The sequence below is a fragment of the Myxine glutinosa genome, chromosome 10 (genome assembly GCF_964187855.1).
Source record: "Myxine glutinosa chromosome 10, kmMyxGlut1.1, whole genome shotgun sequence".
Taxonomy (NCBI): Eukaryota; Metazoa; Chordata; class Myxini; order Myxiniformes; family Myxinidae; genus Myxine; species Myxine glutinosa.
In genome coordinates, this window is record NC_136270.1 from 28,420,284 (window position 1) to 28,445,043 (window position 24,760).

Here is a 24,760-nt window from a genome sequence, read left to right on the forward strand (position 1 = left end):
GTCGAGGAGGAGCGTCTTCAGCGCGTCATACTTGTCGGCAGCCGGCGGGTGCTCGAGGAGGCTCAGGGCGCGGGCCGCGGTGGCGGAACCGAGCGCTGCCACGACGTGGTGGAAGCTGGTGTCGTCCGCGGTGATGCCTCGCAGGGCGAACTGGGAGTCCGCCTGGGCGAACCAAACAGCCGCGTGAGCCTCCCAGAAGGTAGGCAGTTTAAGAGTCACTGCCGTGTCCATGTCGGTAGGTCACCAGTGAAGGAGCTGCGCTCCAACGCGAGTCGAAAGAAGTGACGCGACCAAAGACGGAATTCGTCCGAGTTGCTTTATTGAAACAAAACAGCTCAGGTATTCTGACAAAAGCCCGTTTATCGGGCAGCAATATATATACACATTTATGTCGGGAAGTTTGCCCGGCAAAAGCTATACCGGGCATGCCCGGGTGTCAAGGGCGAGCCTTGGAAAGGCGAGTCTGGACCTGCCCGGGCGTGTTTGGCTGCGGCCTGGCAAGTCGAGGCTGGGCGTGCCCGGGCGCTCTGGACGAGCACTGGAAAGGCGAGAGCGGGCATGCCCGGACGCTCTGGGCGAGCCCTGGAAAGGCGATAGCGGGCATGCCCGGGAAAGACGAGACCGGGCGTGCCCGGGAGGTTCGGGCGTGCCCGGGAACAGTGAGTCCGGGCATGCCCGGGAGAGGCGCGTCTGGCCGTGTTCTGGCTGGTGCAAGGCGATTGTGTGCATCCAGCGGTAACCGCTACAGTAGGAACATTCCTCATCAACGGTGCCTCCGCTAGGTTGGGATTTATTCAGGATGCCGGCGATAGCTCGCCTACTCTTCACGAAGGACGCCGTGAGATCTGTAACGTGCACCAACTATAATGCCGGCAGACGGGGAGGGAAGGCATTGGGGCAGGCACTACATTTTGTAGCTGGTTCAGGGGTCAGGATGGAACCAAGCAGCTAGCTGACTCCGTTACCAAGCAGCTAGCTATCGCTTGCTAAGCCGGCCGTTCCTTATCAACCGTTCCGCATGGAGTGCTTGCGTCAGTGGTAAAGTCGACCAAGTCTCACCATGAAAATGTATGGATGTTCCTCCTGCTTCAAATTCACGAAGTCGATAATTTATTCCAACGCTTAAACTTCCTTGTATTTTGAAGAAACGTTTTTTTTAAATCGTTCAACTTACATTTTGCGGTGTGATTGGTTTGAGGTGTTAAGCGGTGTATGGTACGCGAGCGACCTAAACGCAAACAAACGATCAAATAATTACATAAAATCGACATCGTTTCACAAGAGGAACCGAATACCGAGTGTGATCAGAGATAATTTCGTTATTCAAGCAAAGGAAGTTACAGGGAGTGTGAGCCCTCAGTTCACGGGTTACGTCATACGTGACGTGACGTGACCCGTGACCGGGCGTCGGGCGATCTGAGGAGAATTTGTAAGAACAACATGGAGGCGGTGTACGGCCATGGCGTGCGGTGCGCGGCTGTGCTGCAGAAACTCGCCAAGGTCGGAGGTGGTCTTGAGCACGGCCTGGTCTTTGCCTCACACTTGGGCGACCCTCGCGTATCCTTTCAGGTCGTCTTCCCAGTCGTGCTCGTTCTTTTCTCTCCGACACTCGGCCATGCCGTGCTCCGCTGCGCCATCATCTCTGAGTGGCTCAATTTGGTGTTCAAATGGTACAACCTTGAGAGTGCACACACTTTTTCATGACACAAAAGGACTTGCCATGGTCGCTAGTTGGCACAGTGCGGTGATGCGGTACAGTAGGGTACGAAGGTCTCGGCTACGTCTTGTCTTGTAGCCATAGTGACCGGTTTTCAAGAAAAGGGACGCTCAGCTAGAGGTTAGAAACCCAGGATCATGGGGCGAAGCCATCTGAAGTTGCGAGGTTTTAACATAGCCGAAATGGCTTCTAGTTCTGGAAAATGTTGAGGTCTCAATGTGTATGTAAACTGTAAAGACTAGAATTGCCTTCTGTGTCAGAGTGTAGATCTGCAGTACATCTGACCACTTGCAATGGAAGGTCCAAGATGTGTGTCAAAGTTTTTCGAAATACGCACTTGTACGCAATATATATATATATATATATATATATATATATATATATATATATATATATATATATATATATATATATATACATAATAATAATAATAATAATGCATTTATTTTATATAGCGCTTTTCAGGAAGCCCGAAGACGCTTTGACAGAGTGCAAAACATAATGCATAGCAAAACATAAAGACAATTGCAAAAAAAAAGAAGAATCAATAGGGAAATATTCAAAGCACAAAGGAGGGAGAAGGAGAGGAGATAGTCAGGGGTTCGATGCTGTGGGTTAAATGTTGAATGCAGTGTTGAACAGGTGGGTCTTGAGTGATGTTTTGAATGTGGTGAGTGAGGAGGAGTCTCTGATGGTGTGAGGTAGCGAGTTCCAGAGGGATATATATATGTGTGTGTATATATATATATATATATATATATATATATATATGTGTGTGTATATATATATATATATGTGTGTGTATATATATATATATATATATGTGTGTGTATATATATATATATATGTGTGTGTATATATATATATATGTATGCATGTATATGTATGCATGTATATGTATGCATGTATATATATATATGTATGCATGTATATATATATATATGTATGCATGTATATATATGTATGCATGTATATATATGTATACATGTATATATATGTATGTATGTGTATATATATATATATATATATATATATATATATATATATATATATATATATATATATGGAGTAAAAAAAAATATATATATATTTAACTTTGAGGGTGCACTTTTAACTTTAAGTACATCAACTTTTAAGTATTATATATGTAAACTACAACAGCACTCTAGTGAGCATACCTCCCTCCACAAGGCTGAACAGTGAACAGTTTATGTTTTGTGTTCCGCTGATAGGCCGGATCTGGATCCGAAACTTAACCTAAATCTAATCGGCTTGTTTTTGTCACTTACTCATCTCATCCACCTAGTTTTGTCATAAGTCGTCCAAGATTTTTTGAAATATCCTGTTATATATTATTTTTGGCCCTGTCACTTAATGGTGAAGAATCACTTAAAAAATTTAATAACCTCTGATTTGGATCCATATTTGAATCTTCACCAAATTGAATCAATCAATTCGTACTTTTCACACACCCAACCTGTCTACCAGATTTCGCCTGAATCCATCCACAACCTTTTGGGATATCCTGTTGACAGACAAACAGACAGTGGTGAAAACATAACCTCCATTCACCTTCGGTGGCCGAGGTAAAAAAAAAAGAAAAAAAAAAGTGGTCAATTAATTTGTTTGAATTTGAAGATAAAAGCAAAGGAGCTGTCAATGTTGTCAAACATTGTTTGCGATTCACTTATTGGCGTTATACCGTTGCCATGATACAGGTGTACATGCTTGTGGTGAGTGTAACCTTTCTAAACTATAAACATTAAAATATATATATATGTAAATTTTAATTCTCAAATCAGTGCTGTGTATATATTGTTACAGGTTTGTCGGCCAGGTCACAAGTGGCCTCTCTCGGACATGTGTCCCGAGAGCACAGCGGGATTGCCAAGCAACCACAGGCGCTGTCTGAAATGACTGATTATTGTGGGGTCCTCACGTCCAAATCCTGTGTTACCTACTCGGTGAATTAGTTACCCCAGATAAAGCCTGTGTTCTCAATGTTTCCACTATTTATTGTTTAGGACGGCTGAGTGATTTACCGTCAGCGGAAACGTCGCCTACCGTCTACTGTAGCGAACCAGTGGGGTGAAACTCCCATATATTAATTATACTACATCTAGCCAATGGAGAAAGAGACAACTGAGCAGGTTGGAAATAACAGGTCTTTTTGAAATGAAAGCATGTATCTTCAAGGATACAGTGTCATCCAAGAGACTATCCTAACCCCGAGCACTCAAAGCCCCTTAGACCTTTGACCTTAACAATAAACACAGATATAGGTGCCTCACACATCAGGGAAATTAGACAAGCAAGGTTGACGGATTGAGGGAAGAGAAGTCGGTGGAGTATATTGTCGCCCTGGGCCTCATCCGTACGTTAGCCGGATGGAATGTGAGTTTATGATGTGCGTGTGTAAAGACATGAAAGAGAGAAGTCAATTCAGAGGAGTTGTTGGTCAGCACTCGTTCCACTTTATGCAGTTCTTGTTCTCCCTGGTGCAGCGCTCTTTCTTTCTGGTGCAGCGCTCTTTCTTTCTGGTGCAGCGCTCTTTCTTTCTGGTGCAGCGCTTGTTCTTTCTGGTGCAAAGCTTGTTCTCTCTGTTGCAGCGTTCTTTCTCTCTGGTGCAGTGCTTTTTCTCTCTGGTGCAGAACTTGTTCTCTCTGGTGCAGCGCTTGTTCTCTCTGGTACAGCGCTTGTTCTCTCCAGTGCAGCTCTTGTTCTCTCTGGCGCAGCACCTGTTCTCTCTGGTGCAGCGCTCTTTCTCTCTGGTGCAGCGCTTGCTCTCTCTGGTGCAGTGCTTGTTCTGTCTGGTGCAGCGCTCTTTCTGTCTGTGGCAGGTCTTGTTCCGCTTGGTGCAGTGTTTGTTCCGCTTGATGGTTTGGGAACCGGGTCCATCCGGACAGGTCTCTCTCCCCAGGACTCAGGACACAAACTCTCTGGACTCGGACTTTTTCGGACTCAGCACACAATGAACTGCGGAACCCAGCACGTGAATTTCAGGAACTCGGCACATGAACTCCAGAACTCAGCTTGATACAAACTGCTACTTCAGGCTTTTACTGCCCTTCCTGCCTTCATTGGCGTCTGCCTTTCGGGTACGCTTCGGTGTGAAACGGTTTGTGGGGGTGTTTCGGTCTGAAACAGGACGTGGGGACTCTTCGGTGTGAAGCGGGACACGGGGGCTCTTCGGTGTGAAGCGGGACACGGGGGCTCTTCGGTGTGAAGCGGGACACGGGGGCTCTTCGGTGTGAAGCGGGACACGGGGGCTCTTTGATGTGAAGTGGGACACCGGGGCTCTTCGATGTGAAGCGGGACACGGGGGCTCTTCGATGTGAAGCGGGACGTGGGGGCTCTTCGGTGTGAAGCGGGATGTGGGTGCTCTTCGGTGTGAAGCAGGGGTGCTTCGGTGTGAAGCGGGAAGCGGCGGCGCTTCGGTGTGAAGCGGGACGCGGGGGCGCTTCGGTGTGAAGTGGGATGATGGGTTGGGGGGAACTTTTGGTATGAAGCGGGACGTGGTGTTGGGGGTGGTTCTCCGATGTGAAGTGGGACATGGGGTGTGGGGCATTTTGATGTGACGTGGTGTGGGAGGACACTTCGTGGTGAAGTGGGGAGAAATGGGCTTCGGTATGAAGCGGAAAGCTGGGGGTCGCTCCAGTGTTAAGCAGCCTGTCAGGGTGGGGGAGCACTTCTGTGTGAAGCGGGATGCTGGGGTGAGAGGGCGTTTCGGTGTGAAGCGGGATGTTGGGCCCAACCTTCAAGCAGTGTGAGAAAATGTATACAAAGGGTGACACCTGGCTTAATCTCCATCTGATGCATGGTGCATGCATTGACGCCTGGTCCTGCATATGAAACACCAGCGTGGAGGTTTACAGCTGGCCCAAGATTATATCTCAGGTTAGACCACTCAAAAGAAAGTGCACATACCTGGCTCCAAGCTATCCTTCCAAGACCATGAGACCTCAGCAATGGTAAAAAAAATCTCTTGGATTTTAAAAGAAGAATCTCAAAATTACAATTTGTTCTGTGATCAATAATCTGCCCCTCTGTGGTTGGATATTAGCAAGGTGTGGTAGGGGAAGTGGATGGAGTGTGGGCAGGGGGCTTCAGACTTGAAGTGGTTCATGATTGTGAGCCCACGCTCACTGCGTGGGTTTCCTTTATGGATCATGAGTTCTGCCAAGCGATGACAGACATTGCAATCAGGGTGGAGGTAATATTCATTGTCAGCATTCAAACAAAAGCCTTATTGAACACCATGATATGTCGGGGATTTTGAGTGTATCACGAGGGAAACAAAAATGTTGTGAAGAAAAAATACCATAATAAGAAATATAGGGAAGAAGAAGAAGCCTCAATCAGGAATGGAATTTGATGAGTTGTCACATAGTTTAAACGATAACAAATAACCTTATTTCATCCCATAACATTGTAGAATTATATGATGATCTACGTACTATATACGTACAGTACGTCTTTCACTTCTTTCACTCTTTCACTGATCATAGTGTTGATATCGTAGGGCTGCAGATTGAGCATGAAAATGAGGGTGAAGTGGCAACTGGCTTCCTACCAGCTAATTTTGATATTTTTATAAAGTATGGGCCCTGACTACTACACACACCAAAAATACCCAGAATCCCCTTGGGGAAACATGTTCAAGTGACGTCATCAAGATGGCCTCCTTTTTTATTCAGTTTTTGTATTTTATTTTTACATTGAGGGTCCCTGTGTCCTGATCTGAAATAAAATGAATTGCATCTGATTTAAATATTCTATTTAATAATATTAATATTTAATATTTAAAAATAATATTATTAATTATATTTAATAATATTTAAAATAATATTTAAATAATAAATTAATTTAAATGCATGCATGCAATGCATTTAAATGCATTTAAATTAATTTACTAATTTAATTTAAATATTTCAATTAAACACAGCTGATGCATAAGATCAATTTCTTGGGTATTAGGATATTCAGTTGTTGGCTGTAATTTTTCTATGTCTCTGCGAATAATACTAACTGCACGGTGAAGTATTTGGGAATCATTTTTGTAATCAGAACCATTGTTGTAAGCACATGCTCACGAACTTCTGCTGGCTTCATATTCGCTGCTGTAAGTTTTATTCCTTTCTTTTTATTCTCTGGTTCTTCACAAATGAAACAGTGTTCATCCCAGGAAAAGGCTGATGTTTTTTCTCTTGACAGTAAAACTACTATATAAACGGTTAGGTACCACGTCAGCACCTGAACACAATGCCAAACGTTACAATTTTGGCAGCCATTTTGATGACGTCATTTAAGCATGTTCCCCTAGAGGTATTCTGGGTATTTTTGGTTTATGAACTTGTCAAGGCCCCGACTTTATGAAAAATACCAAAAGTAGCTGGTAGGAAGCTAGTTGCCAGTTCCCCCATTTTTAAGGCACTTTTTGTCCCCCGTCGCACAGCGTAGCGAAAGGGGGACTATGGCTTTCCCCTCCGTCCGTGTGTCCGTGCGTGCGTGCGGGCGTGCGTGTTTGCGTAAGCGAAGGACCGCATTCGAATTTGGTGTGTGGGTGCAACCCACGTCAAAATCCAAGATGGCCGCCACCATGTATGTCTGATGCCATGTATGTCTGAACCTTGTGAGATGAATATCTTGAAAATTAAGCGAAGTACCAACTTCTAATCTGGTGTGTGGGTGTATCTCGGCATAAGGAAGAACGCTATTGTAAATTGGGTCGCCACGTCAAAATCCAAGATGGCCGCCACCATATATATGTCTGAACCTTGTGAGCGTAATATCTTGAAAAATAAGCAAAGTACCAACTTCTAATCTGGTGTTTGGGTGTATCTAGGCACAAGGAAGAACGCTATTGAAAATTGGGTCGCCACGTCAAAATCCAAGATGGCCGCCGCCATGTATGTCTGACCCTTGTGAGTGGAATATCCTGAAAAATAAACAAAGTACCAACTTCTAATCTGGTGTGTGGGTGTATCTAGGTATAAGGAAGGACGCCATTGAAAATTGGGTGGCCATGTCAAAATCCAAGATGGCCGCCTCCATGTATGTCTGAACCTTGTGAGCGAAATATCATATCATAGCATGTTTTCTGCGTCTTCCACTTTGTCAACTCGCATCACTTCACCGACGGGGGACCTAGGCGTAACGCTTTTTCACAACAATCTGCAGCCCTATAGTGAAGGCATGATCGGCCAAATGGCCTAGTCCTGCATCAAAGTTTTTTTGTACTTACTTGCCTAGCTTTATCCACAGTTGAAGATTTCTAAAGAAAATATTTTTCCCTGTTGTGCTCCTGTGGACTCTCCTAGGTTTCTTTTTGGTGAAAGACCTTACTGGTGGATTTTTGAATCTGGTTTTTACTCGTATAAAGATCCAGAGGTGCAGCAATTTTCAGTCACTTGTGAAACTGGTCCAGGTAAGATTGCTGTATGGCCGTGCCCATGTCAAAATTACCATTCTTTACCATCTTTGTCATGTGGTCCTTGTCATTTTACAATTTTTTGCATGTCGAGATCTACACTGTTTGTTCTATGATGTAAAATATTAATGTTTTCAAAGGATCATTTAAAAAAAATAATGACTATTGTCGAATGATTTGTGTCTAAGGAAAGTAAGAGTTGATTCAAGCTTTGTATGATAATAGGTAGATTGCGGGAGTAAGACCGGGAGTTTCATAAGTAAATCAAAGTTTGTCCTGTCCCCATGCATTCACTGGAAAGCTATGTCTGAGACTTTCCATTGTGCTTTTGGTAAGAAAGGCTTTAGCATGACATTAGTTACCCCCTCTGCCCCACACCCCACCTGGGCCATACCTTTTTGTACACAGACTTGAGACTTGTAGAGGAGCTAGAACACAGAAAGGACCAGGAAATCAGAATGAAACTAGAACGACATTCGGTTGAACAGTTTATATTTTGCATCCCAATGATACTCTGCAACCGGATCCGGATCTTCACCAAAATGTTACAACCTTGTCACACACCCAACCTGTCCATGGAGTTTTGTCCGAATCTGTCCATAATTTTTGAGATATCTTATCACAGACAGTCAAAAAAAAACAAAAAAAACAGACAGACAGGGGTTTACCTTCGGTGGCGGAGGTAAAGGTCAATGGAAATGGAGGGTGGTGGGGGAGGGGGGGGGGTTAGGTTAGAGAGGCATAAGCAGCAGGGTAGAGGGACAAAATAGAGGAAGAAAGGACATCGGGAAGAATGAGAGCAAGAGGAGGGGGAGTTGGACAGGGGGTGAACAAACTCGATACTCATGAATAAACTCCAGAGAGACGGCCCTGACTTCATTCCTGACATTGAGTTCCTCCATCCATTGCTGGGAGAGTATAAGCAGCATGTCCAGGGTCGAGTGGCCTTGTCTGATATTCCCAGACCTCCACATAATTGACGAGTCGATTGCATGTTCTCGATGGGTGATCTTCGTCATGTAAATGGTCTCTTTTAGTGGCAAAAATTAATTTCTCCAGAGGTTCCACGTTAAAGCTTTTCCAGTTCTGCTTCTTCATAGTATATATGATAAATGGTCTCTCTTGGTGCCAGTGATCCCTGGTGTTGGGCTAGTGGCTAGGGTGCCGGCTTAGGATCCTAGGATCCTGGGTTCGAATCCCGGTCGATCGCTGAATTAACGCCAGGGGGGTTGACTCAGCCTGTCATCCTTCCGAGGTCGGCTAATTGAGTACCAGTTCACTGGTAATTCCCTGTTTGTCGTTAAAGGCGGCAAAAAGGGTTGGCGTCAGGAAGGGCATCCGGCCGTAAAACATTGCTTCAAAAAGGGGACCGAAAAACAACAACAACCACGGTTCCCGAAAAAGGCCAACCCCCGCTTTGCGGGGAAAAATGGCCTCTAAAGGTGGTTTTAGTGCCAAAATGTCGTTTCTCTGGATGTTCCACATAGCCATATTTAAAAAAATACTCTAGTTTACCACAATAATTGTAAGTAATTAGTGATATTGTACAGTCATATTGCTGTGATGTACTACAGTACTACTGTAACAGCTTGCACAGTAATATAATAATATGGGTCATGATACGATGATACGTTAATATACAATTGAAAACGAATCTTGAGCATGAAGGTTAGAGTCGTACAATGGATGGAGTCGACAGAAAGTTGATCAAAACAGGCCTGCTACTTTGGAACTGACGAGGAACTGACATTTCGGGTGTTAACCCTTTCTCAGAGCAAAAGAGGTACAGTGCATTCAGAAAGTATTCAGACCTCTTCACTTTTTTACATTTTGTTATGTTGCAGCCTTATGCTGAAATCGTTTAAATTCATTTTTTCCCTCAACAATCTACACTCAATACCCCATAATGACAAAGACAAAACAGGATTTTAGAAAGTTTTGCAAATTTATTGAAAAGAAAGAACTAAAATATCACGTTTACATAAGTATTCATACCCTTTGCTATGACACTTGAAATTTAGCTCAGGTTCCTCCCATTTCTCTTGATCATCTTTGAGATGTTTCTACACCTTGATTGGAGTCCACCTGTGGTAAATTCAATTGTTTGGACATGATTTGGAAAGGCGCACACCTGTCTATATAAGGTCTCACAGCTGACAATGCATATCGGAGCAAAAACCAAGCCATGAGGTCGAAGGAACTGCCTGCAGAGCTCAGAGACAGGATTGTGTCGAGACACAGATCTGGGGAAGCCTACAAAAAAATCTCTGCTGCATTGAAGGTTCCCAAGAGCACAGTGTCCTCCATAATTCTTAAATGGAAGAAGTTTGGAACAACCAGGGCTCTTCCTAGAGCTGGCCGCCCGGCCAAACCGAGCAATCGGGGGAGAAGGGCCTTGGTAAGAGACGTGACAAGAACCCGGTGGTCACAATGGCTGAGCTCCAGAGATCCTGTGTGGAGATGGGAGAAACTTCCAGAACAAATACAAAGACAAAGGACAAACACAAATATGGAATTTGAACCAGACTTCCCCCACATCACGAGCCATCATGGCAACCCCTAGTAAAATACCATCCACTCTGAAGAAACAGGAGTAAGTACCAAAGTATTGTACTCTGGTTACCTTCACCACCAATGGTGGATGGAGGTTGTTTTCACCACTGTTTGTCTGTCTGTCTGTCTGTCTGTGTGTGAGCACGATATCTCAAAAAGTTATGGACGGATTATGACAAAACTTGGTGGATGAGTTGGTTAGGTGACAAGAACAAGCCGATTAGATTTTGGTTCAGGTCCTAATCCAAATCCGGCCTATCAGTGGGATACAAAACATAAATTTTTCAGCTTGGTGGAGGAATGCGCTCTGCCGAAGTGCCGTTCTAGTTTTGCTATTTTTTTTTTACCTGTGACATGTCACAGGTCTACAAGAGCTTCACATTGCTCTTGTTGAGGTTCTTGTTGGGAGTCAATTTTTGAAATGTGCACCCATTGGTTGGATAGCTTCCAGGCCACTATGTCCCTTAATCTGTCCCTTGACTCCACCCACCATAGCACCGAGCCAAAATGATATGGCCTCCATCTTGGTTTTCTGTTGCGCCTAACACATTAGGCTTGTAGGCCTCTGCTGATTATACACTGCCTGGGTTTGTTGCAATTATTGCCATTGCCTGTAAACATAAAGAAACATCTAATCGTATGTCGAATAAAAGTTGGCCAAGGTTTAATCAAGCCTGTCAGAATGCACGGTACATCACAACACACAGTAAGCAAGTGTTACGTTATGTTATGTAATCAAGTGTTACGTTGCGCAAATTACTAAAACTCTTGGCTTTGTTTGGGGCACGTGATATTCACGATGAGGGACCCCAAAAAAAATCTAATCACATGGCAAATAATAGTAACGTTTAATCAAGCCAGCCAGAACGCACAGGAAGGTGTCAATTTAATTTTTTAATAGCGCATTAAATGTGTGTTTCCCAATGGGCCCGCTACCGGATTTTATTGCGGGTTGTGACCACAGTGCGGTCATTCTTGTTTATTTTATGGTATAGCTAAGGTTCATCCACATAGTCGTAGTTATGATCCATTTACTAATTTAGAACTAAACAGAGAGTACTGATTCACACACTTTGTTAAGTAGTACTATGAATTACTTGTAAAAGCCTTGTCCAAGTTCTGACAGGCCTTGTATATGTCTGACTTGGTGTAGGGAGCCCATCTGGGCATTGCATGGTGACGGCTGCTGTGATGTGGGTGATGGTTCCTTCCCTGGAGAACTATGTTTACAAACTCTGCAGAAGGTTTGTCGAGACAACGTACGGCAGGTTTTTTTAACATGGAGTTTTATCTCCCAGGCATTGGTACGGGTTGCTTAGCCATAATCTGTCCTCTTTCCAAAAAGAAGATGTTAAATGTTACAGTCACATAGATTTTTACTCTTACAAAATGAAAGTTTCTTTCAGGGAGACAAAAAAATTCCGAACAAGTACAGATACATTCAAAGTACACCTACCCCATGTCAAAAAATAAATAACATCCTCCAGTGCGGCATTGCTGAGGCGTCTTTGGCGCCCGGCGATGCTGCTGTGCAGCACATAGGACAGTATTGGGAGGGAGAGGTGTCCAAAAATTGATTGATTAATTGCATAATTTAAATCAATAAATAGTAATCGTAAAATAATTTCTTAATCAATTGGCTAATATCGTACCTCAAGCACCAGTGTTTCATCCGAAGCTGTAACTTTTTGAAAAAATTAAATAATTAATTGACTAATAAATAAATAAGTAATTGATTAATCAATAAATCAAAAATATCCTTTCTAGCCACATCACTTGGTCACTGTCATGTCCAAATAACTTCTTCCTAGCTCAAAAGATGCCTGAGATATTGCCCAGATGAGAAAGAAAATATATGTGATTAATAACGAAAATAAATAAATAATCATAAAATAAACTAAATTATGAATCAATTGGCTAATAGAATACCTAAACCACCACCATTTCATCCAAATCTGTAACTTTAAAAAAATGAATTAACTATGTCATTAATTGAATAATTAAGTAATTAATTGATTAATTGATTAATCAATAAATTGAAAATAGCCTTTACAGTCAAATCACTTGGTCACTGTCATGTCCAAATATCAGCTTCCCAACTCAAAAGGTGCCTGAGATATTGCCCAGAAGAGAAAAGAAATAAATATATAGTTAAGTACTTAATCGATAATAATCAAGTAATTGATCAATTAATTGATTAATCAAAAAACAAAAAATACTGTTTTTGCCAAAGCACTTGCTCACTATTGTGCCAACATTTCAGCTTCCTAGCTCAAAGGATGGCTGAGATATCGCCCGGACAAACAAACAAACAAACAAGAAAACAACCGCAGTGAAAACTAAGTACTCCCTTTCAGCGTGCGTCATCGCTGGACCCCCTTTGGTGCCCAGCAATGATGTCATGCAGTGCCTGGAGATGGCATAGGAAAGGAGCGGTGTACAATAAGCAACTTTTGAAGCAATATTTACATTTGAGCAACCTTACTACCATATAGTACAATACAGTAAGTATTAGCACAAAGAAGTCTTCAGCAAAAAGGTGTGGATATTTCACAAGTAATCCTGACTAAACTGGTACATTCCATAAGTACATCCCAGTCCAACTCCTTATTCCCTTCGGACCACTCCAACTCCTTATTCCCTATGACTTCCCTGTTTTATAACTCTCTTTCACTCGTGAATCGTGATCTTCATGCACATGCTTCTTCATGGTCAATGAGTCGGGGATCTTTTGGAGTAATTCTTTGCACTTCTTCCTTTTCCAAAGTAAGGTTTTAATAAGGTGAGTTGACAACGTCATGTTTTTTGTTATTCATCTCCCATCTCTGTTTAACTTCCAATCCCTCCCTCCCCAACCCCACCGCCACCAACTCCATCCATATCCCTTCACCCTCATCATATTTTAATTCATAATATTTGGTGACACCAAAAAAAAACATTTGAATCAAAAATGTATTTTTCTTTTGGATGTGGACTTATTAATGACATGTTTAGGAAATAGTAATGAAAAGATTGGAGTTTGGAATGCAGAGGGAAATCAATTCTGGGGCTATCTTTTTTTTATATATGCAATATTGTTTCCCCTCACTCTTCTCTTATGCTCATTATATGCCCTTCCGTTATCCTTTTTTACTCATTTATTCTCCCAAACCTCTCCTGTCTCTTCCCAAAACCCTCATCTGTCCTTTCCTTCCCTGCAAGCTCCCTTGCCACCCTCCTTTTGATCCTCAATATTATTTTCCTTTTCTAATTTTTTTTTCCCCCGTTTGCCCTTCTACCCACCTACCCACCCCTTCCTCACGCCAGTGCATACGTACTAAATAAATTGCTCCTGGTGATACAGTGCAGTATTCCATAAACAATGCAGCTTTATTCAATGTCATGCCTGAAATTCACCTTAGATTGAGACTACAGCCAAATTGGCATTTTCTTTTATTCACACGTCTTTTTTTTTGCGGATCTCTTGCTTGATCAAGTTGGCATGAAGGCGAGAGTGAAAAAGACATTTTTCATTTGTCACTTTACATTTCCTGTAAGCAAAGAGCAAGCTTGGCAGAGCTTTGGGATTTCCTCAAATTTATGGATAAAATAATTTATACCTGGCACAGTGTATTAAAGCGGAAGCCAGAAAAGGGTTTCCCTGAAATTACCAAATGCCTCCTGTTCGTAACGCATTGCTTTGTTTCTGTATGAGGGGTAAATGTTAATCGGGTGTCGGCAGCTGAGAGTAAGCTTTTGCCACTGCCAAAACAGTTTGCCAGCCATTTCTGCTGAAAGCAGTTGCAAATTTCTGCCAGTTTCTGTCAAATATCAGACACGGTTAATGCCGTAACTCGCAGCAGCTGCACTCTTTCGAATGGCAACTGGAGTGGCATTTCTAGGAATGTTTCCCCCCCCCCCCCCCCTCATTTCTGTACTTAAACAAGAGTGGTTGTGACAGGTAGAGTGGAAATGGGATTTCCATTCCAATACTCAAAGCTACAGAAGCGTATGACCCTCTGGTGTGTGCAACCTGTGCTAGCTCCCTGTATTGTGCAGCAGGTGGATGGCACGAACCTTTACCTGGGGCCCAGCGCTTTTGCTGCTGATGGCTGTCGGCATATCGAGGGTGTTCATCCTCGCACACTTTCCTCACCAGGTCATTGCTGGCCTTGTTACAGGTGCACAAGATTTTGTCACACGAGCCTTTTGCATGACTAACTTGTATTCCCCATTTATTGCATTATGGTGAACAGTTATTGCAAAATCTATTTGTATGTGGCACTAATGCTGCATGAGCATTCTTTCATGGCATGATTTGCTGTTAGTTGTGTGGCATTGAGGATGAAACACATGGCCACCATGTTTAAAATGTTTTCTGAACCTATTCAGACATCTATATTATAATAGGCGAAGATGATTCTGTCCGGGGGTGTGGCTTAGTCCGTTTGCCGAGTAGCTCCACCCATAGCTCCACCCATTCTTGGAAAGGCTTCATGTAAACAAATATCCACCATTTTATTACCTCGAATGGCTTTGAGGCCTGTTTAGTTAGGCCCATGCTGTCTTTCTCTCTCACACAGGTTTATTTCAATTCTAATTTGATATATCATTTCATTTTTAACAGTCGCTAACATAGTGTTAGACTCGGTTGAAAAAAAACGGGAAGTGAATCCCAAGAAAGTTTCCGTTTATAGAACGAAATGATTTCTCAAAGGCCTGTAAACTAAAGCCCATTCATTGAGAGTCACCCTCACGATTTTATCTCGAATTCACCATCTGATTTAATTTTTATCGATGGTTTTAGACTCGGTGTCAGAAATAATTGACAACATTCACGCACACACCGGAAATTGCCGAGATATATTTATAAAAATCGCGCCATGATGATACACGAAAATACACCGCCTAAAATAACAGTCGGGGAAAATGTCGACATATATTAAAAATTCGCTTTTTCTTTTCCGTTAACATTTATTACTTTTACGTTTTATGACAGTCGGCACAAAAACGACATATATATATTCATTCTTTCTTATTTCATTCAACATTATTATCCGGAAGTAAAATGTGTTTCAGGAAATTACCGAGAGATATTTCTTCGTTTTTTTTTTATTAGTTATGTGCGCATACACTTTAAATAGGTTTATTTGAAATCTTTAATTTTCACAATGTAATTTACTTGCCATTTGTCATTTGATAATTACGAGACACTTCCTCTTGAGGATCATGACAATTCACGAGTTGCGTGGAAACTTCCATTTCCAAAATGAATGCGACGGTCGATGAAGAACGCAGACTTGAACAGGATGTAGCAAGAAAACGAATGAGACGGGCGAACGAGTCCGTCGACGAACGTCAATGCAGACTTGAACAGGATGTAGCAAGAACCACACAGAGACCGCACGAGACGGGAGAACCGCACAGAATGCTGCTGCAACAACGATGAGGAGGGTTGGAGAGGAGCGAGGGGTTGGAGAGCGAGGTGCTAGGGGTTGGAGAGTGAGGAGCGAGGGGTTGGAGAACGAGGAGCGAGGGGTTGAGGAGCGAGGGGTTAGACAGCGAGGGGTTGGAGAGCGAGGAGATATGGGTTGGAGAGCGAGGAGATAGGGGTTGGAGAGCGAGGAGATAGGGGTTGGAGAGCGAGGAGATAGGGGTTGGAGAGCGAGGAGCTAGGGGTTGGAGAGTGAGGGCCGATTGGAGCGGAGAGTGAGGGCCGATTGGAGCTGAGAGTGAGGGCCGATTGGAGCGGAGAGGAGTGTGAGGAGGTATTGGAGAGGAGTGTGAGGAGGTATTGGAGAGGAGTGTGAGGAGGTATTGGAGAGGAGTGTGAGGAGGTATTGGAGAGGAGTGCGAGGGGTTGGAGAGGAGTGCGAGGGGTTGGAGATGAGTGCGAGGCGTTGGAGGGGAGTGTGAGCGGTTGGAGAGGAGTGCGAGGGGTTGGAGAGGAGTGCGAGGGGTTGGAGAGGAGTGCGAGGGGTTGGAGAGGAGTGCGAGGGGTTGGAGAGGAGTGCGAGGAGGTATTGGAGAGGAGTGCGAGGAGGTATTGGAGAGGAGTGCGAGGAGGTATTGGAGAGGAGTGCGAGGAGGTATTGGAGAGGAGTGCGAGGAGGTATTGGAGAGGAGTGCGAGGAGGTATTGGAGAGGAGTGCGAGGAGGTATTGGAGAGGAGTGCGAGGAGGTATTGGAGAGGAGTGCGAGGAGGTATTGGAGAGGGGTGCGAGGAGGTATTGGAGAGGAGTGCGAGGAGGTATTGGAGAGGGGTGCGAGGAGGTATTGGAGAGGGGTGCGAGGAGGTATTGGAGAGGGGTGCGAGGAGGTATTGGAGAGGAGTGCGAGGAGGTATTGGAGAGGAGTGCGAGGAGGTATTGGAGAGGAGTGCGAGGAGGTATTGGAGAGGAGTGCGAGGAGGTATTGGAGAGGAGTGCGAGGAGGTATTGGAGAGGAGTGCGAGGAGGTATTGGAGAGGAGTGCGAGGAGGTATTGGAGAGGAGTGCGAGGAGGTATTGGAGAGGAGTGCGAGGAGGTATTGGAGAGGAGTGCGAGGAGGTATTGGAGAGGAGTGCGAGGAGGTATTGGAGAGGAGTGCGAGGAGGTATTGGAGAGGAGTGCGAGGAGGTATTGGAGAGGAGTGCGAGGAGGTATTGGAGAGGAGTGCGAGGAGGTATTGGAGAGGAGTGCGAGGAGGTATTGGAGAGGAGTGCGAGGAGGTATTGGAGAGGAGTGCGAGGAGGTATTGGAGAGGAGTGCGAGGAGGTATTGGAGAGGAGTGCGAGGAGGTATTGGAGAGGAGTGCGAGGAGGTATTGGAGAGGAGTGCGAGGAGGTATTGGAGAGGAGTGCGAGGAGGTATTGGAGAGGAGTGCGAGGAGGTATTGGAGAGGAGTGCGAGGAGGTATTGGAGAGGAGGTATTGGAGAGGAGTGCGAGGAGGTATTGGAGAGGAGTGCGAGGAGGTATTGGAGAGGAGTGCGAGGAGGTATTGGAGAGGAGTGCGAGGAGGTATTGGAGAGGAGTGCGAGGAGGTATTGGAGAGGAGTGCGTGGAGGTATTGGAGAGGAGTGCGTGGAGGTATTGGAGAGGAGTGCGTGGAGGTATTGGAGAGGAGTGCGAGGGGTTGGAGAGGATTGCGAGGAGTTGGAGAGGAGTGCGAGGGGTTGGAGAGGGGTGCGAGGGGTTGGAGAGGAGTGCGAGGGGTTGGAGAGGAGTGCGAGGGGTTGGAGAGGAGTGCGAGGGGTTGGAGTGGAGTGCGAGGGGTTGGAGAGGAGTGCGAGGGGTGCGAGGGGTTGGAGAGGGGTGCGAGGGGTTGGAGAGGAGTACGAGGGGTTGGAGAGGAGTGCGAGGGGTTGGAGAGGAGTGCGAGGGGTTGGAGAGGAGTGCGAGGGGTTGGAGAGGAGTGCGAGGGGTTGGAGAGGAGTGCGAGGGGTTGGAGAGGAGTGCGAGGGGTTGGAGAGGAGTGCGAGGGGTTGGAGAGGAGTGCGAGGGGTTGGAGAGGAGTGCGAGGGGTTGGAGAGGAGTGCGAGGGGTTGGAGAGGAGTGCGAGGGGTTGGAGAGGAGTGCGAGGGGTTGGAGAGGAGTGCGAGGGGTTGGAGAGGAGTGCGAGGGGTTGGAGAGGAGTGCGAGGGGTTGGAGAGGAGTGCGAGGGGTTGGAGGGGAGTGCGAGGGGTTGGAGATGAGTGCGAGGGGTTGGAGATGAGTGCGAGGGGTTGGAGATGAGTGCGAGGCGTTGGAGGGGAGTGCGAGCGGTTGGAGAGGCGTGCGAGGGGTTGGAGAGGAGTGCGAGGGGTTGGAGAGGAGTGCGAGGGGTTGGAGAGGAGTGCGAGGGATTGGAGAGGAGTGCGAGGGGTTGGAGAGGAGTGCGAGGGGTTGGAGAGGCGTGCGAGGGGTTGGAGAGGCGTGCGAGGGGTTGGAGAGGCGTGCGAGGGGTTGGAGAGGAGTGCGAGGGTTGGAAGGGAGTGCGAGGGGTTGGAGGGGAGTGCGAGGGGTTGGAGAGGAGTGCGAGGGTTGGAAGGGAGTGCGAGGGGTTGGAGGGGTTGGAGAGGAGTGCGAGGGGTTGGAGAGGAGTGCGAGGGGTTGGAGAGGAGTGCGAGGGGTTGGAGAGGAGTGCGAGGGGTTGGAGAGGAGTGCGAGGGGTTGGAGAGGAGTGCGAGGGGTTGGAGAGGAGTGCGAGGGGTTGGAGAGGAGTGCGAGGGGTTGGAGAGGAGTGCGAGGGGTTGGAGAGGAGTGCGAGGGGTTGGAGAGGAGTGCGAGGGGTTGGAGAGGAGTGCGAGGGGTTGGAGAGGAGTGCGAGGGGTTGGAGAGGAGTGCGAGGGGTTGGAGAGGAGTGCGAGGGGTTGGAGAGGAGTGCGAGGGGTTGGAGGGGAGTGCGAGGGGTTGGAGAGGAGTGCGAGGGGTTGGAGATGAGTGCGAGGGGTTGGAGGGGAGTGCGAGCGGTTGGAGAGGCTTGCGAGGGGTTGGAGAGGAGTGCGAGGGGTTGGAGAGGAGTGCGAGGGGTTGGAGAGGAGTGCGAGGGATTGGAGAGGAGTGCGAGGGGTTGGAGAGGAGTGCGAGGGGTTGGAGAGGCGTGCGAGGGGTTGGAGAGGCGTGCGAGGGGTTGGAGAGGCGTGCGAGGGGTTGGAGAGGAGTGCGAGGGTTGGAGGGGAGTGCGAGGGGTTGGAGAGGAGTGCGAGGGGTTGGAGATGAGTGCGAGGCGTTGGAGGGGAGTGCGAGCGGTTGGAGAGGCGTGCGAGGGGTTGGAGAGGAGTGCGAGGGGTTGGAGAGGAGTGCGAGGGGTTGGAGAGGAGTGCGAGGGGTTGGAGAGGAGTGCGAGGGGTTGGAGAGGAGTGCGAGGGGTTGGAGAGGAGTGCGAGGGGTTGGAGAGGAGTGCGAGGGGTTGGAGAGGAGTGCGAGGGGTTGGAGAGGCGTGTGAGGGGTTGGAGATGAGTGAGGCGCGATTGGAGAGGCAAGTGAGGCACGATTGGAGGGGAGTATGAGGAATTGAAGAGGAGTGTGAGGGATTTGAGAGGAGTGTGAGGGATTTGAGAGGAGTGTGAGGGATTTGAGAGGAGTGTGAGGGATTTGAGAGGAGTGTGAGGGATTTGAGAGGAGTGTGAGGGATTGGAGAGGAGTGTGAGGGATTGGAGAGGAGTGTGAGGGGTTGGAGAGGAGTGTGAGGGGTTGGAGAGGCGTGTGAGGTGTTGGAGAGGCGTGTGAGGGGTTGGAGAGGCGTGTGAGGGGTTGGAGAGGTGTGTGAGGGGTTGGAGAGGCGTGTGAGGGGTTGGAGAGGCGTGTGAGGGGTTGGAGAGGCGTGTGAGGGGTTGGAGAGGCGTGTGAGGGGTTGGAGAGGAGTGTGAGGGGTTGGAGAGGAGTGTGAGGGGTTGGAGAGGAGTGTGAGGGGTTGGAGAGGAGTGTGAGGGGTTGCAGAGGAGTGTGAGGGGTTGGAGAGGAGTGTGAGGAGGTATTGGAGAGGAATGTGAGGAGGTATTGGAGAGGAATGTGAGGAGGTATTGGAGAGGAGTGTGAGGAGGTATTGGAGAGGAGTGTGAGGAGGTATTGAAGAGGAGTGTGAGGAGGAGTGGCATTGGAGAGGCATGAGGGTTGAGAGGAGTGAGGGGTCACATATGTGAAATAAATAAATTGTGTTCGTTACACCATTTTAACCATTTTGTAAAATTTAATGTGCAGCATCTAAATCAAGATGTCCAAATGTCACACACGTCCATACCCGCCATACCCGTGGGATTCCCACGGGTGACCCCACTAGAGAAAGTTTCCGTTTATAGAACGAAATGAATTCTCAAAGGCCTGTAAAATAAAGCCCATTCATTGAGTCACCCTCACGATTTTATATCGAATTCACCATCTGATTTAATTTTTATCGATGGTTTTAGACTCGGTGTCAGAAATAATTGAGAACATTCACGCACACACGGGAAAATCCAGAAATAATTGAGAACATTCACGCACACACGGGAAATTGCCGAGATATATTTTTTTAAATCGCGCCACGATGATACACGAAAATACATCGCCTAAAATAACAGTCGGGGAAAATGTCGACATATATTAAACATTCGCTTTTTCTTTTCCGTTAAGATATATTACTTTTCCGTTTGATGACAGTCGTCACAAAAACGTCAACAATGATGCCGACATTTATTTCTTCGTTCTTATTTCATTCAACATTATTATCCGGAAGTAAAGCGTAAAGGTCCACGTGTTCATTTCACGTGTGAAAAAACGAACTCCATTTCACATGTGCATGGACGTGTAATTCACATTTGTAAAATATATAAATTAACAGACCGGAAATTGCTGAGAGATATTTCTTCGTTTTTATTTTATTAATTACGAACAGAAGTACCCGGCGTTGCCGGGTGGGGGAGGGAGGAGGGAAGGGCACGTACACTTTAAACATGTATATACATGTGGGATGTGGGATATATACATGTGGTGTGTGTGTGTGTGTGTGTGTGTGTGTGTGTGTGTGTGTGTGTGTGTGTGTGTGTGTGTGTGTGTGTGTGTGTGTGTGTGTGTGTGTGTGCATGCATGCATGCATATGTGCATATATATGTGTGTGTATGTGTGTGTGTGTGTATGTATGTATGTATGTGTGTGTATGTATGTGTGTGGGTGTACAATGTACATGTGTGTGTGTGTATGTGTGTTTGTGTTTGTAGATGTGTGTATGTGTGTGTGGGTGTGCACGCACATGCATTCACATGTTATCAGAAGTAAATACATTTTGTAGATTACATCATTTGTGCATCTGATAAATTGCCAGTAACCATTTTGTGAAACTGAATGTGCAGGTGCAGCATCGAACTCAATATGTCGAAATGTCACACACGTCCATGCCCGTGGGATTCCCACGGGTGACCCCACTAGTTTTATTAAATATCACCAATCATCCAACTTTTCAAGTCATTCCATCTTTGCATGTACTCAAACTGATCAAAGTTTTTTGTTTTTTTTCAATAGTGTGGGTTTGTCCAACATTTGTGCTGTCTATACAGGTACATGTCTGGGCTGGCTACTACGTCGCGAGAAACTGACCCAGGGCTGGGGTGTACGAGCCTACAGTATTGCGTCCCTAAGCCTCATTTGTATAGCTCTTGCTTTCCAGTATTGCTTGCTTGCTTTGGGGCTTGACCTGCACTGGTACGACCATATCCCATGTCCATACCTTGTCATTTTATCGTGATTCGTCAGTAACAATTTTATTGTTGGGGTATTTTGTTGTGATGCCTGATATTTTGTGCACAACAAAACAATGGGTAGAGCGGCTATTTGTATTGGGTTATGGATGTTCGTTTTCATGGTATCTTTTGATAAGAGAAAGTCAGAGTGTGCCATTAGCCTGGCCAAATATCCTGCCTTGGGTTCGGGTTAGCAATGCTGCTAACTATACACTGGATGTGACACAGGCATGATGGACCAAACGGCCTTTTACTATGACAGATCCATCTGTTCTAGTATTGGGTTATAAATGTGTATGAACTAGGTGTTTGGACAGTCACGGGCTTGATGGGAAGAATTTCCTTTTTCTGGATTTCCTCTTTGTATTTGTGCTCGCAAAGATACACATTTAACTTAGCACAAAACTTATTTAGTGAGTAGATCCATATTCAAATGTGTATGCACCACCACCAAGTGTAGCTGCCCATTAGGAAAAGCTCGGGTTTATTACTGCAACAACCTGAGCCTTGCCTGCTGTAGCTACCTCCACCACCGAAGGCGGACAGAGGTTATGGTTTCACTCTTGTTTGGCTGTCTTTCTGTCTGTCAACATGATATCTCAAAATGTTATGGACAGCATCGGAATAAACTTGGTGGCAGGTTGAGTGTGTGACAAGGACAAATTGATTCGATCTTGGTGAAGATCTGGAACCGGATCCGGATACAATTATTTTTTAATTCTTCAAGTGAATCTTCACAATTGAGAGTGAGGAAAATGATATGTAACATGATATCTCAACACTTTGTTTACTGATTCGGACAAAACTTGGTGTACAGGTTGGGTGTGTGACAAGGACGGGTTGATTTAGTTTTGGTGAATATCCGGATCCGTATGCAATAATTTTCTTAAATTTTAAAGTGAATCTTCACGATTGAGAGATAGGGCCACAACCGATATTTAGCACGATATCTCAAATAGTTATGAACGGATTTGGATGATATTTTGTGGATGAGTTGGGTAGGTGACAATAAGTTGATTAGATTTTAGATAAGGTACGGGTGCAGATTCGTCCTATCATTGGGATACAAAATGTAAACTGTTTAGGCTGGCAGAGGGTATCGCTCTACCGAGCGCCGTTCTAGTTGTCCCCCGTCGCACCGCGGAGAAAAGGGGGGACTATGGTTTTCCCGTGCGTGCGTGCGTAAGCGAAGGACCGAATTCTAATTTGGTGTGTGGGTGCAACCCACGTCAAAATCCAACATGGCCGCCACCATATATGTCTGAACCTTGTGAGCGGAATATCTTGAAAAATAAGCGAAGTACCAACGTCTAATCTGGTGTGTGGGTGTATCTACGCATAAGGAAGAACGCTATTGAAAATTGGGTCGCCACGTCATCCAAGATGGCCGCCACCATATATATGTCTGAACCTTGTGAGCGAAATATATTGAAAAATAAGCGAAGTACCAACTTCTAATCTGGTGTGTGGGTGTATCTACGCATAAGGAAGAACGCTATTGAAAATTGGGTCGCCACGTCAAAATCCAAGATGGCCGCCGCCATATATGTCTGAACCTTGTGAGCGGAATATCTTGAAAAATAAGCGAAGTACCAACGTCTAATCTGGTGTGTGGGTGTATCTACGCATAAGGAAGAACGCTATTGAAAATTGGGTCGCCACGTCAAAATCCAAGATGGCCGACGCCATATATGTCTGAACCTTGTGAGCGGAATATCTTGAAAAATAAGCGAAGTACCAACGTCTAATCTGGTGTGTGGGTCTACCTAGGCATAAGGAAGAACGCTATTGAAAATTGGGTCGCCACGTCAAAATCCAAGATGGCCGCCACCATATATATGTCTGAACCTTGTGAGCGAAATATCTTGAAAAATAAACGAACTACTAACTTCTAATCTGGTGTGTGGGTGTATCTATGCATAAGGGAGAACGCTATTGAAAATTGGGTCACCACGTCAAAATCCAAGATGGCCGCCTTGCGTCTTCCACTTTGTCAACTCGCATCACTTCACCGACGGGGGGACATAGGCGTAACGCTTGTTTATACTAATTTTGTTTTTGAATAAAATCATTTAACCTGTTTTCTTCACAAAACTAAATGCTTGTACCAAAATAATTACCTCTTGCAGTACACACTTGACAGAAGGATAATCGACTGTTACTGATGTCTTCTCTCAGAAACACTCGGCCATTAAAAACTCCAAATGTATGCTCAAGACCGTAATATTTCCTTCAATTTCATGGTAGTTGGCCATGCTTTCCTTCAGGTTTTTTGTGTCACTTAAACCTGAGCCACACCAACTGATTTTTTCAAACATGATGCAACTCGATGGTCGTCAGATAATTGTAGGAAATCTGGAACATTGCAGCAGCTACAGTCATGGCCAAAAATATTGGCACCCTTGAACTTTTTTTTAAAATAATGCACCATTTCTTCCACAAAATTGTTGAAATTAAAAAATCTTTTGGTATCCATATATGTATTTCTTTTGTTTGCAGTGGAACAAAACAAAAAAAAGCTGAAGAAATTACTAAATCTCAGCTTATTCCACACAGAAATCATAAAATGGCTCGGACAATATTATTGGCACATCTTAGAATTTGTTAGAAATAATTAGATTTCAAAAGTAGGTAATTCTGCTGTACTTTGGAATTGAACTCACTTCTGGTGAGTTTCAGGTGCCTGCAATATAAATATCACTCATTCAACCAATTTGAATGGAGAAAAGGAGTCATTCTGCTGTTTTGTGTCACTGTGTGTACCGCAATGAGCATGGAGAAAAGAAAAAAAAACCCAGAGAATTGTCTGAGGAGGTCAGACACAAGATTGTAGCCAAGCATGGACAATCTCAAGGCTACAGTCCATCTCCAGAGACCTTGATGTTCCTGTGTCCACCTTACGCAAT

At 45.4% G+C, this 24,760-nt stretch overlaps 1 protein-coding gene across 2 annotated transcripts in view; it reads left to right on the forward strand.

Moving 5' to 3' along the window:
* Positions 1-1,321: 1,321 nt before the first annotated feature.
* The window catches only part of G6PC3 (glucose-6-phosphatase catalytic subunit 3), a 36,897-nt gene continuing 13,458 nt past the window's right edge, over positions 1,322-24,760 (forward strand). The window contains exons 1-5 of one of the 2 annotated variants that reach the window (XM_068127219.2): positions 1,322-1,670; positions 8,038-8,144; positions 11,854-11,944; positions 14,739-14,860; positions 21,672-21,816. In XM_068127219.2, coding sequence (XP_067983320.1) covers positions 1,441-1,670; positions 8,038-8,144; positions 11,854-11,944; positions 14,739-14,860; positions 21,672-21,816 — 695 coding nt within the window. In that variant the 5' untranslated portion in view covers positions 1,322-1,440. The remainder of the gene's footprint in view (positions 1,671-8,037; positions 8,145-11,853; positions 11,945-14,738; positions 14,861-21,671; positions 21,817-24,760) is intronic. The other variant, XM_078785494.1, reaches the window with a different exon arrangement.